At 39.3% G+C, this 14,704-nt stretch overlaps 1 protein-coding gene across 16 annotated transcripts in view; it reads right to left on the reverse strand.

Moving 5' to 3' along the window:
• Window positions 1-14,704, reverse strand: part of GRIA3 (glutamate ionotropic receptor AMPA type subunit 3) — a 542,807-nt gene that overhangs the window by 23,239 nt on the left and 504,864 nt on the right. For all 16 annotated transcript variants that reach the window (XR_014884948.1, XM_085230480.1, XM_085230478.1 and 13 more), the window contains 2 exons: window positions 12,414-12,790; window positions 4,932-5,130 (listed from right to left, as the gene is read on the reverse strand). Coding sequence is in view for 15 of the 16 variants with exons in the window: in XM_085230480.1 (XP_085086606.1) it covers window positions 4,932-5,130; window positions 12,414-12,790 (576 nt within the window). In the remaining variant the exon portion in view is untranslated. The remainder of the gene's footprint in view (window positions 1-4,931; window positions 5,131-12,413; window positions 12,791-14,704) is intronic.

The raw sequence follows: 14,704 nt of genomic DNA on the forward strand, positions 1-14,704 counted from the left end.
CAATATTTTTGTCAGGCATTTGTTATGATCACCGCGTTGTTTTGCTCGATGCCAAGAACACTGAAGGCTTAAAACTGCTAATCATAGTTTTACCCGAAGGCAAAAGAAAAACATTTGTATGAATGCTGTGCTGGAAACAAGTCCTTCATCTTCTCTAGCAAAACACAATTTTAAATTAAAAATCAAGGAGTTTAACTACAGATGAAACCCTTTGCACTGCAGGTACAGAGTTCACAATGGTGGTTTTAACAGGCTCTAATGATGGTCTCAATATCATTTGATTGCAGAGAATGCATAAGAATCACACAGCAGCTATTGGTTTGTAATTCAAGTCTTCTTCTTAACTACTTGCTGATAGCATTTATTTCCCTTACTTCTTGTCTTCCCACAGATTTATCAGAGGAAAGCAATGAGCTCTTTACCTTAACTGGTGTGCAATACACTAGTGCTTCAGAACATACAGGTGTCATTACTTTTCCCAGAAGTAACCAGGGAGTGAAAGAATGAGGACCACCATAGGGCCACCCTCAATATGTCATTCGATGTCTTAAAAATACGTGGTATCATATTTTTACGTATGTGTGAAGTCCAGAAAGGTCTGAGATCTGAGCCTGAATTGGAAAGAATCACTTTCAGAGAAAACTGCTGAAAATGAACTTCAAGCACTGAGTGCTCCTGCAAAGAGTAAAAGAACAGTACTGCTTTCTAGCACAACATCAATTTAGAGAAAAATACTACTGAGGTTATCCAAATGCAATGAGAAATGAAGCATTCCCACAGGAGGCATAAGGAAAGCTTATATAAACTTTTTGATGTCCTCAAGTCAACTGTTGCTCCTGGATGTCCTGAAGTAATGGATAGTTTAACTTCAGCTGTGAATTTCATAAAATATTGCAAATAATAATAATAATAATAAAAAAATCTAAAAATATTATCTGAAATATCCAAGCTGTGTTTGAAGGCTGTCAGCCTGTTTGAATTCTCCAGGCACTGAGTCTGAAGTCTTGTCTTTATCGACAGCAGGAGCAATGCCGGTGTCAGTCTCTATCCCATACTAATGAACATCAGTGCCAGGTAGGAGTAAGCAGCTGTAACAGCAGGAACCATCATATCCGAAGGATCTCTGGCCTTTCTGCTGGAGCTCCGAACAGCCCTGATAATTGATGCCATTGCCAGGGGAAAAAAATTAGGAACTGACTTGAGAGCAGCAAGTCATTTCAGCTGAGGCACTGGGGAGCTGTCGGGCAACAGAGTTGTTTTGTCACAGACAACCTTGAAATCACTGTCGAGGAAAATAGAGAGTTCTAAAATAAAAGAGGAATACTTTGAGGCCTCCTTTCTTCTCTAATTTTAGTTAAGAGTGATTAATGGTATGATATGAGTTGCCTTCAATTTCCCACAAAAAGGAGAAAGACGTAATGCAAGATCTTGCAAAATACTACCTATCTCAATATTTCATCCTTTGAAGTCTTGTCACGTTAGATAAACCTCAAGGACACTTTCAGAAATGTCAGGTATCCAGTAAAGCAAACTAGCTGGTCAGCTGCCTTTGTTGAATGACCAAGCACATGCTTTATAATGAATCACGGAGAAGTCTCTCAAAAGCCTCTTAATACAGGTATCTGCTATCAATTAGAAGAAACCACAATAAACTGATGATCAGTTCCTATTTCCAAATGTCTAGAAACATGTTCACTCATTTCTTCAGTAGTTTAAATACAGCCAAGCTTACGTAAGAATTCTAATTGGTTGTAAAGGTCACACCTTTAGAATGTACGCACATTGGAGGTCCAAAACCTATTCGACTGTGGCATTAGACTTAGACTGAGTGCTGTATTTGGATTAAATGATGTTATACTGATTGGATGAGCTGCCCAGATATGCTGAAGTTTTAATTGAATGTATTAGAAGATGTTAATTCTATCAGATATACCCTTAGAAGTTGCAACATCACTGTCTGTTACTATTTTCTAGTATTGTCCTTTACTGGTTTGCAGGAAGGAAAAAGAGGCATTTTGGAGCCCTTAATGTGAGACTGTATGTGAATAAATGTTTAAAGAGAGGTTTTTCTCCTCTCCAGCATGGATGAATGCCCTTTGAAAGCCAAAATGGAATTGATGTAATCTATTGATTGCCGTTTAACTGCCTTTATAAACTAATCAGTGCAAAACATAAAATGTTTCTGAGCAGAATCAAGAAACAACCATAAAAATATAGGAAGGCTCATTTGGTTCTTAGATAGACTGCAAGGACAAATATCCTGATACAGAGAGTCAGCAATGACTGAGGAGAGTGAACAGTGACTGCTGTGAAAATGTTACCAAAAATATGCTTGATTGTTTTAACTGAGAGAGTAATGTCATGCCAACAGCATTCATCGTGCATGCTTGAAACAGCAATGTTATATCTGGCTGTAAGCTACAGATTTTTTCTTGCTGTGGCCAACTGGCACCTTTCACTGGTCAGCAGCAGCCATTAAGATCAATATATGATTGGTATCTTTGAGAAATATCTTAGCTTCATGACTCTGTGAAGAGAGAAAGCCATAGAAGCCTCTTTATGGGATCTTAGATTCACAGAATAGTTTGGGTTGGAAGGAACCTTAAAGATCATCCAACCCCTGCTGTGGTTAGGGACACCTCTGAAGGAAAATAAGCATTACACCAAATCCAGGAGAACCCATGGCTCTTTGGGGCTCAAACTGTCACTCGTACTGATGCTCCAGCAGTGGTGAGAGAAAAGCTTACTGGGAGAAGGGCAGCCTCTAGGCAGCAGATGTTCAGAAACCCACATGCTCTAAGAGCTATTTCAAGTTTCAGCTATCATTGCCACCTTATTAGGTAGCTGATAAAGGTGAAGTATTTATGTGAACATACACAAAGCAATTTTTTTGTCCTTCTCACATCAGCTGAAGAAGACTCTAGTTATGACAGTTTTGTGACCGCATGGCTCTATTCAAATTAATTACTCTGCAAAAAGATAATTCAGCGAAAATTATGTTGCGTGCCTTGAGAATACCAAGAAGAGACAAGCACCTCTCAGGGCCCATTCAGGCCCACCTGGATCCCACTGAGTGGCATCACATCCCACTCCATCGGCACTGCAGATCATCTCCCTGCCTTCCCATCCCATTGCCCTGCACCCAGTGGAGCCACTGACTCCTGACAGATTATCCTCCCTCAGAGGCCTGTTTTCTTCAAGCACCAGCAGAGTCATGGCTCAGCCTGAGACTGTTAACAGCACGACAAAGCATTCATACATTCACTAGACTTTGTAGATTTTCACAAGAAACACTCATTACTTTGATTGCACAGTGAGAAGGGACTGCCATGTTATGTCAAACTAATAACTAAATGAAGAAAGATCTCCATACAGTAACTCTTTTAGAATTAACAGTAAAGAGATACTCAAAGGAAGGGGTTTTTTCCCCTAAGAACACTACAGTGGCTGTGAATAGCACCAGTATTTCCAGTAAAGTTGTGCCACCTTTTGTGACAGATCCACTCAGCTCATTTTTGCCACACAGATAATAGCACCTCAGTCTGATAATTAAACAGAATACAAAATTTTACACACTGATTTCACATTTAGGAAGATCAGTGTTAATCATGTAGGATTTTAATACAAAGAGAAGCTGTTGTTAATACATCCCCCACCACTGCTAAGTAAAAACTAGCAAGTACTCATCTTTATATAGAGACATTACATCTAAGGCAGAGTACAAAAACTTCATAAAATAGCTTTGTATTCACTGCTAGCTTTTTGCATCAGATTTATACACCCATGCATGTGTGTGTGCAGTCTTTTATCCATGATAGAGATATTCATCTTACAACATCTCAGCTTCTACTTGCGATTGTCTTTTGAGCATGAAGCCTAAATTTTCAAAATCTTAAGTAAATTCAAGGGGCCATCATATTTAACTAGTCTACAGCAGCAAGGTTTTATTTCTCCCTTTTCCCTCACACTTGCACCTGACCAGTATGTGTGATAGGTAGTAATTAATCCTGCAGCACTGACCACTTTTCTATACAAAGAATTGTTGCCCTGAATGGCATTTGATTGGCACTGCTGAGAGAGAGCCAGGAGCTTCCTGCAAGGGCTGAGTATTTCATTCACCCTTGGAAAGGCCAGAAATAAAGAGCTTTTCAGGTCATAACATTTTCTGATACAGGGGGAAAAAGAAAAAAAAAAAAGGCAGTCTGAGGTCATATTTAGACATTTTAATGACCCCCCTCTGCAGTTCAGCTTGTGGTTTGGCAAGTGAAAAAAGAAAGGATGATCTTAAATAAATGTACATCTTTCCCTGCCCTCTTCCCTTCCCAAATACTGCAAATGCAGCATTTCTGTGAACCACGTGAACACATGATTGTGTGCTGGGATACAAAAGTTTCCCTCTATCCTGGCTGATGCAGCCCCAGTCACACACGTGAGCAATGAAGAGGCAGCCACAGCAACTGCAGCCATCAGTGCACACAGAAATGGCAACACGAGCTTCCACCCCCTGCTCATTCTGGCAAGTAAACACCACTGCTGGATGCCATTAACGGCTGCCAGCTGGGCAAACAGAACAAGTAGGTCAAGACGTTCACTTCTCCAAGTTTTCTTTGCTAAATATTGTGCAAACTATCTATTGCTCATCACATTGAGGCTCAGAAACTGGTGTTAAAATCTGGTTTTCCGCAAAAGCAGAGCTCAGGTTTTCCATCTTGAGATGTTTCAGGTTGAGCAAAACTACCAGTTTTTGATAAAATGACTTTTGATATTGCACTCAGGCATACCCTGATTGCACAAAGCAGCCTTCATCAGAACAGCTGTTACAGACAGGGAGAAACAAATGACTGAATACCAGGCCCCCGTGTATGGGGAATTACAGTTTAGAAAATCTCTAATGGAGATATAAGAGAATTGCTTTAAAGCATGCAACTTACTCTAAAGAATTCTTTGGTTGAGCCTGAATCCAAAGTGCCATAGGCTATCTCGGTTTGTTTAGCCAGATCCTCTGCGCTCTCTATGGGAGACACCATCCTTTCCACCGTAAGGAAGGCAGCAAGATTAGCAGTGTAGGAAGAGATAATGATGAGAGTGAAGAACCACCAGACTCCTCCAACAATTCGCCCTGAGAGAGATCTATGGAAAAACACACATCATCAAATTTCTTCAGATACATCCCTTGATTTATTCATTTGTTTTTGGTGTAGAACAGAAATTCACATGCACAATCCTGTAGTCCTGATCCTCCGGGCATCTGTGAAGAGATGTGCTGACAGCTAGCTCCCGAAGCCTTCCTTGGGAGAGACATAGGCATGTACCTGCTCTTACCTAGCTACACACTCCTCAGCCTGTTACTGAAAACAAGGACAAAGAAACTGGTTCCTCTGAGCCCACTCCATCTGGAGAACTGGGGAGGAGTAAGCCCTCCTGACTTCCTCAGCCAGAAGACTTTCATCTTCTCTGCTAGGCCAGCCTTTCCCTCTGGCTGGATTCACCTGCTGTGACACCACAGCATTGCTGGCTCTTTGGATACTGACCAGCTTTGAGGAAGAAAATACCTTTTACTGTATTGACTCTTAAAGTGTAAAATGCAGTGAACTGCAAGAAGACGTGAGTAAGCATCCAAATGAATAAAATACAAGTGATCCAGTATCATTTTCTCATCATATTCTAGCAGGAATTAAAGACTGAATCTAAATATTTAAATGAGGAAATAAGCTGGTTTGTTTTATGTTAATTAACATTTGCACGCCTAAAATCCACTGTTTCAAGACAAGTTTCAGCTCCATAACTAGCAGAGCAATGTAGGAGGAAGTAGAAAAATAATGTTTGTGGGCTTTTGTGTTTTTTTTTTTTTTTTAATAAAAATAACATAAAGACTTAAAAAACCCGTATGTATTAATATACAATTACAAAATGCATACTGGTCAGGAGATCTAGACTGTGTAAAGCAATTGAGCATCAACCTCAAAAGATCTTTGTAGTGAACACAGTGGGAATTCATTGCTATGTACATTCTTCAAACACAACACATTGACCAGGAAATGTTTCAGGAGCTGACAAAGCTATTTCTTATGTTTCCCTTTTATTCTTTACTGATACCAAAGACAGAAGATTCAATCCCAAATATATCAAATCCACAGAACCTGTGTGCTGCAGTTCTCAATTATTGTGAAGGGAAGAAATAGAAAACAAGAAAACTCTTACCTGTTTGTTTGTTTCCTTCCAGCCCCTCAGTGCCACCCCCAGACAGTGGGTACAAGTTGTCCTACCAACAGATGGAGACAGGAAAAAAGAAAAAGTCTGGTGCTTGGCCCCAACCTGCCCACTTGAGGGAGGTGAGCTGGTAAACTGCCTAGTCTTGGCCAGAGCCTGACATTGCCTGAACCATGAAAAAATCCCATTAAATTAATAAGAAATAAAGGAAAAAAAGAAAAAAAAAAAAAAAGAAAAAATCCATCCAACATTAAAAGAACACACCAAAGAAAAATATTTCCAACACAATAAAAACAGAGAGAGCAGTCTGGAATAGGTTAGAGGAACGTGGAGAAACAAACTACGAGGCAAAAGAAAGTGGTTCTCCACTCCCTTCTTCCCAGGAACTGAACAGCAGTTCCTCCTGGAAGGGCAGCTTTGGGCTGGACCTGTGGGTTACAGCCTGCTCTGCTTGCTAGCCCATGGCAGGTCCGTACCAACGTGCAGGGTTCAGGAGGTCACAAGGCTTAAGGAAGCCTAAGGAGTGAAGCATCACCCCTTTGTCCATCAGGATCAATGACTTGTGAGGTGAGAACACTGTGAGAAATGGCTGCTGCTCCAGCCTGCATGCAGTTCCTCAGGGCAGGACCATGCCTGATGGATCTCTGCCAAGCACAGGAGGTTTCCCGGTCTGTCCAAGGGCTCCTGGGAGGATGAAAGGCTTTCAGGTTCCAAGCTGGGGCCATGCTGCAGCAGTGCTAACTAACACAAGGCTACTGAATGATTGCAAAGGGAAATTCCAGAAATACAAATCCAGAATAATGCAGTAAGATAAAGAATCTCTCTACCTCAGTATACATTCATGGAATGTATCAAGAGAGCAATCTTCTGTGATTTTAGAGATGGTAAAGGCCCTTTCTGGCCAGCTAGGGGCTTGCTTTGGCTGTTTCATAAAACTGGATACCCCACACAACAAACCAAACTCTCATATAAGCTAAAACTTAATTTGAGCCATCCACACAGCAGTGCCTGCTGATCTCATTGAGTAAGGCTTCCTTTGAAGCCAAGACAGAGACAGAGAGAAGACAGACACCCTTGGAATGAGATTTATCTCACTTGCTATAGTGTGGGATAGATCTGAAGGTGCCCATCTGTCTCCCACGAGCATGGAGGGCCTGAGACGCCTAACTAGAACGCAGTATATTGCTTTCAGATGGCTCTACCAGGTAAAATTTATCCCTCTTTTGCTCACTCTTTCACTACGTAATTTCCAGGTTCAAGATGAAAAAGACTTGAATTTTTCCTCCTTGCAGCACGTTGGCAGTTTCAGAGCCAGACTAAGGAGATGAAGCATCCACTTACACACAGCAAGACCAGGTTTATCTGGCATCTCCAGGTTCCCGTGGCCCTTTTGCTTTTTTTTTTTGGTCTTGAAAGAGGAAGATGAAGAAAAGACTTGACAGGGTATTTAGACAAATTTAACGGAACTATCAGTTAAAAAAAAAAGCATGTATGCATCCTCCCTGTGGTTTCCCTTAGGAAATGTCATACTTGCATCAGGAACCGCCCCTTCTGCTTGAAGCACAGATGCATTGCTGGGGTGAAGATGTGCAGGAAGGGAAGCATTTTCCAAACCACTGTACCCGCAGCCCCACACTGCTGTAACAACAAAATGTCTGTGTAGAGCTGCATGTTCATACAGTGCATTATAACATAGATGAAGGTAAAAATATCTTGCCCCCAAGATGTTGCAACCTGCATAAAGCAAGCAGACAGATACAGGACAAAATACAGAGAACAACTGAGAGGCAGGGCAGGAGGGCATGGCTGGGTACCTTGAAAAAGATAGTTCCTCAAGGTCCTACATGCAAGAGAGTGGTCTTGCTAGGTGAGGACCAGAGCAGTTCTCAGAAGAGTTGACGTCACTTGAAAGAAAACTGGATGTCATTGCAGAGCTCTTTCTCCCACAGAACTTCCAATGAGCACAGAAAGGAAGATAGAACAGTTGCTGCTAACAAGCGCCTTGGGTGACCGTTGCTGTAATTGGTGTCAAGCACAGGATGCAGCAAAAGGAAAACAAAACAAACTACAAATCTGACTCCGAAGGAAAGACAGACAGACAGACAAAGACTCAAAGAACAAGAGCACAGTTGAACATGGCCTGGCAGCCTCCTTTTCCGAAAGCACCCCCGTTCCCCCCAGTCCATCTGCTGATATGAAGACTCCTTATACCCACTGCAGGGGCTGGTGTGGAGGGATGAGGGAGAAAAAGGGTTAGTACATAACCACCAGGCTGGCAATAAGAGAATACTTGTTTGTTTTGTACTGTGAACCATAGAAATGTTTTTCCGTTACTCAGATAACAATTACAGAAAAATCAATCGCAGCTTTTAATACCAGCACCACTTTTTGTGATGAAGGCATACCGGTCCAAGTGTGCAGTGTTGTAATTTAAAAACAAGCAACTAATGTTTTATCCCAACGTGCCATTTTCCAAATTACTTCAATAAATCAATACATTGCACGACATCATTTTAAAGTGAATTAGACTGTTAACAAATGAGAGAAGTAAGAAAGCCTTGATATAACAGAATTATGACACAATTACCAAAACAAGGTCAGATGGAAGTAAACAGGAAGAGTGCATACCTTGAGAGGAAATTTAAAAGGAAGCATGGAGTCAAATGAGAGCAGATTAGTTACAAGAAAAGAAAGAAAACAAATATTCAAATTCACATTCAGTTTCCAAGAGAAAAATACATTCAAACAGAATCTCATTTATTTATCAATATAGCTTGAATTCTGTTTCTATTCCTGGCCAGAAAACATCCTTGATTTCCTATAACAAACAGAAAAAAGCTTTTCACACTACTTAATTTTTAATAGGGCTCTTATGATCGATATAAGATGGGTGTTATATTGACAAAAAGCTCTGACCAGCCTCAGTGCAAAATCTGCTGTCTGAGACCCCCTTTTCATTCTGAGCACACAGTGCTCTGTATGCTAGGAACTCAGTGCTTTGCTCAGCAGCCCGGCAAGCACCCTGCCTAAACTGCTGGCCCCACTTGGCCAGGAGGCACCCGCCTGAGACAGAACACAGTAAATACCAGCATCTAAAGCTCTGCCTTGAGATGCTCTATTCTCTCATCACAGGAACTGGCAGGGGGAGTTTCAGAAGCACCTAGTTACCCAGCTCTTGTTGTCGTTCCAAAACTCCCACTAAGTCATTCCCATGGTCTTTAATAGGAGTCTCTGCGACAAAAATAGGGATCTAGAAATAAACCCTCTTAAATGACCAACTTCTTGCGATAATTTTTAATGAAACCCCCTGTCTTTTCCTATCAGCAATTAATTAATCTAGCCTCTTTGTTCTGAGTGAATAAAGAGCAAAATGAAAATATATGGTCTCATAGAGATTTCAAAGATACTTTTGCTCCGAACAGTGTTACAAATTCTACTGCTTTCTCTTGATTCCATTTGCTGTACACATTTTACATTAAAGCAAATTTAATAATCTGCTTTTGAGCCATCAAAAGTGAATTTTCAATACTTTAGCTCACTAAGCAGAAAACACAGCAGCCTTTGATAGCAGAACAAAAGCACTGGAACAAATGCTGGTTCCATCGTGGGATGAGCTAACCACCATCCTTTGGCTGCCTTCTGACTCAGCTGAGATGACTCCTATTAAATACAGAGAGGAGAGTACAGGGATATATCCTCTGGAATATCCACACAGCATACTCACCGAGGACAGATCTAACTAGTCATTAGATGTCACAGCTGTTCCGCACAAAGGCAGCTGAAAGAGCCTTTATCAGCAAGTACAAAAGTGATCTCTCCAGACTGCTTGTCGGCATCTCTCTACAAGTGCTGTATGCTCTCGAATAAGAAATTTATTCAGACAAAACTCACAATGGAAGAATGAAGCCCCTTTTAATGGCAGTAAAGTAGTATGAAACATTCATATAGTCAATGTACTGTGAATGGTATAACCTCACAAAGATCTGGATTCAGAATGGAATAGTTGGGAATAGTTTCTTAGACGGAGAAGAAAGATGACATTAAATAAACCTAAATCAACTTATCAGTCAAAGGAATGGTGTTTCTGGAATTGAAACCAAGGTATTCAATCTCCCTTTTTTTTTTTTTTTTTCCAGTAATGCACATAATTGCCTGGAACTCGTTATCATGAAAGATAACAAAATAGCCAGACAATGTCTTCTAATGAGGACCACCTACTGTTACTGAGTTAAGAGCTTCTGATGGACAGATAAAATAAACAGGTTTACTGCTAACTCTTTTTCTGGTAGGTATTTCCAAGGCATTTATCATGTTAGTATTGAAAAAAACAGAGTTTGTTCCACTTGTTATATAAAGTAAATGGCCGAACATGTCAAAGATCACATGAGAGCTTAACAAAAATCCTATGGACTTCAATTTGCTGTCAATAAACAGACCTAGTGGAAACAGTGCAATGCCTGCAGCTTTCCATGTGATGTCCCAGTGCTTATTTCCCGGTCTTTCATATTGGGCACACACATGGTCAACAGCAATTTAAATGCTAGCACTACTCATCACATTTAGCTGCAGAAAGAAAGGCAAAGTTTCATTACAGAATTTGGGAATAAGGCAGAAACACAGTGTATAAACACAAGGAGAAGGCTGACAGCTACAGCAAGGCAGCACACTGGAACACTGGGAGCTGTGAACAATAAATAGTGCAGGGTTCTGTCCAGGCAAAAAAGCCACGTGCGTGCCTTATATAGGATATATCTGTCAACTGCATGTGGAATCTAACTGCTGCTATCAAAGCTTTTAAAACACATGAACGACTTGCATCAAATACTGACAGGCACATGCCAGTATCTCTGAAAATTCTGGATTTTGCTGCAATTAGGAGATCTAAATGTGCAATAACTGTGACCTTGAAGAATCATTTTTACATTCTAACTGAAAATCTGGTACTCTCCGTGAAACTTCTTTCCATGAGATTTTGTCACTTGCTGCAGTGAGACCATTCAAGAGGTCTTCCACTAATTCGCTTAGGAAAGCTTGATAACTTCTGAGCACAAATGTGGAAGCTACCAATGTGCATTTTGAAGACAAAATTCAGTCAAAATATCTTGATTTGACTAGCAACTTTTTTATCCTGTTTATCCTGTTATCCTGCATCCTGTTCGTACCACACAGGCATTTTAATAATTAAAATAGCTGTAAACTGGATTTAAAATTATTTTCATACAAAACAGAATTAATGTTCCATCACTAAGAAACTACGTGTAGGTAATTTGACTGCTTATCAAAGGCATGTCATCAAAGTATTTTAGCAGTGTGTGTGTAGAAGTGTAACATATATACTATTCAAAATACATTTGAGGTTTGTATTGTTCAATTAGAAAGAACTTCACTATTCTCTGTTGGTTTTCAAAGTGCTTTTTTGAAGAAGAAATACAATTCCACAATAGTTAGCAGCACTCTCTGTTAAACTGGAGCTAATATCAAACATACTTTACCAAAGCCTTACTCAGAAAGACTGTCTTCATGAATAAAAAAAAAAAGTATGGAAACTGGCAATGCTTATTGGACCATACTGACTATGAGCATAGGGATGATGGATTAGATTTAAATGATGACACATACAGGACAGCATGTAATAGCTGACAGACAGGTGCACATGCAGATCTGTCTATATGAAACATGGTTGTAAGCAAATTAGTAGTAAATGAAAGGATGGGTCAAGAAGAACAAAATTAGAGAAATTAGGTAAAAAAGAAAGCCAAAAAAAAAAAAAAATCTAGCAGAAGCCATGACAGTGGAGGTGTTTTAAAGTGCTGTTGCATGTGACTTTTCAAAAAATAATTCTTATTTTGCAAAGCATAATATGTTTTATGCATCAAGGAGATGACCGTAAAATGAGATATGCAGCAAAAACACGGTAGCCCTCCAAGCATTGCTGAAAACAGAAAACCCTATGCATTTTACAGCCTTAACATGGTGTATATAAGTTTGGCAGAAATGCATAAACAGCATTATAAGGCAATGCCACTCACTCTGGAGGTGACTTAGCAAACACAGTGACTTGATGATGATGCTCAGCACTGAATGAAATGTCAGAACAAAAAATTTAGAATTAATAATAAATTTGAAAATGGAACATATATGCACCATGGCATCAGAAAATGACCATAAAATGCAAAAAGGTGATGGAGTGATATGAAACAAACCTTGGAGAAATATCGCATCCTTGCTGCATAAAGGCACCCAGGGAAAACCAAAGGCTGTTAAATATTCCAAACTCATTGGGAGGATCAGGAGGATTCTGAGGGTCACGTGGTTCTTCACTGCCGTCTTCCAAGTGCCATTCATAAGGGCTGAATCTGCTGACTAGGAAAAGAACTACGCTGACGCCAATGTAAGCAAAGACTATACACATCCAAATTTCATAAGCCAAAGGATCCAGGAAAGAGAATACACCCGGTTTAGATTTCTGAGGCTTCTTGATCATGATGGAGATTCCCAGGCTCATAAAAGGCTTGGAAAAGTCTATGACTTCTTCTCGCACCAATGTTATGGTGAGGGGGGCAACAGCTATATCTGCTCTCTGAAAAGGGAAAACAAGGCCAAGTTAGCTACAAAACAGTTGCAACATAATCACAATCTAGAATCTCAGGTTAATGAAGCAGATGATGAATTACAAAACTGAGTAGGAAGCATTTTCTTTTCAACCTATTTGGCAATCACTGAATTTGATTAAGGAATATGTGATATCGACAGAAAATTATTAACAAGAAAAATTACAATCAAATCTGTGCAAGGGCCTCAAGAGAAGGAGATCAGTACCAATGTGTATTTATGTTTCTGTTCATTTAAAATGGATGAATAAACTCTATTTCAATTGGACAATGAAACTGCAATTGAAGTTGTACTTTTCAGGATAATGTATAGGGTCTATATTCCACATATAAAATGTAATCTGTAGTCCGGTTCAGTCATGAACAGTATTTAACACATAAAAACATATTTAACTCATAGGGGAAAAAAAAAAAAAACAAAAAAGAAACTATTGTGTTAAGGATTTCAAATTTATGTGGATTGTTTAATGGCTTTTTAATCTTTTTATTTAGGAAAAGTTGTTTGACATTAATAAATTTTTAATTCCAGGAAGAGGAGTTAAAAATAGTTCTTGGGTAAGTATGAGAACACATCCTTTCTTTCTTGCACAAGTGTGTCCCTGTATATCTGGTAGACACGGCAACATGGTATGTCATTTTGACTTCTGTGTCATTTTCTAGTAACAGCCTGTATCTGTCCATTTGTTCTCAGGACTCTGGACAAATTATGTGTTTGTTATATTTGGATGCTTTCTTTCTCATTCTACCAGCAAGTTTTGTTGCCTTACTGATTATTCCAGATAAACCTAAGATAAGTAATTAGTCATGGAATTTCAGCTGGATTTGGGCACTGTAATTTATATATTCCTCTGAAACTCCATTACAATAAAGAAAAGATGATGGAAGGACAGTGGGGTAATAAGAACCAGGCAGCCTTCTGTGGTCACTAAGAGCAGTAATACAGATCTGTGAATCTCTGAGAAGTAAATAGCCTAGATCATCTGGGGAAAAAGGAAAAGTGTAATGTCATTCTGTTACACAGAATCTCAACTCTACAGATCTGCAGTATAGACATTGTTCTGAGGATGGATCATACGGAAGCACAATCTCGTCTCATTGCACTGTCATTCACCAGGGCAATTTGCAATGAGATAATGTCTGGAACCAACACCCTTTCATTTCAGTCCTTATGTTTTTCCTGAATTCCAAGGGAAGGTAAGAATGTGAAGTGAAAATCAATCAATCAATCAATCAATAAAAATTACTTGGTTACTTGATTAAAAATAGTATTCCATAATGGAATTTCAATATATATATATAATTGTGTCTGTGTTTTTATACTAGATTCAAGTCACGCTGTTTAGACAACCTAGCCTTGATTTGGCAAAGTACTCAAGCAGGTGTCAGAAATTACATTTAAGGAGACTAGAATGTTTAAAAAAAAAAAAAAGTTCTTCTGCCTTTTAAGAAGAAGCTTTACTGCAAGAGTCCACATACATTATTCGTAATCTTCTGCCCACTTTTAACAATTCTGTAACTGTTCATGATGTTGATTCTCTTAAAGATGGCCTTTTGTTGATAATTAAGAATTTCAGAAGGAAAAAGTGGTTCTTAGGGAAAGCTTAACTTACCAGTAACTAAATCACTGTGCACCTTTTTAAATCAGACTTTTGTTTCCAACTAGTGAGTGTGTATGTCTTTCTGACAGAAAAATAAATCCTAATTAAGTAGAAGTCTGAATATGAATTAATTGTAAATGTTAATAAGAAGTGATTAAAATCTGTGTCATAATTTAAAATAGCTTTATGTAAATCTGATTTTGATACACTCGACTTTCACCAAGATCTGATTTCCCGATCTACTAAGTTCAGTTTCATTGTTTTGTTTAGATTTCTTTGTGGTGG

This window comes from Meleagris gallopavo, chromosome 9 (assembly GCF_905368555.1).
Source record: "Meleagris gallopavo chromosome 9, MGAL_WU_HG_1.1, whole genome shotgun sequence".
NCBI lineage: Eukaryota > Metazoa > Chordata > Aves > Galliformes > Phasianidae > Meleagris > Meleagris gallopavo.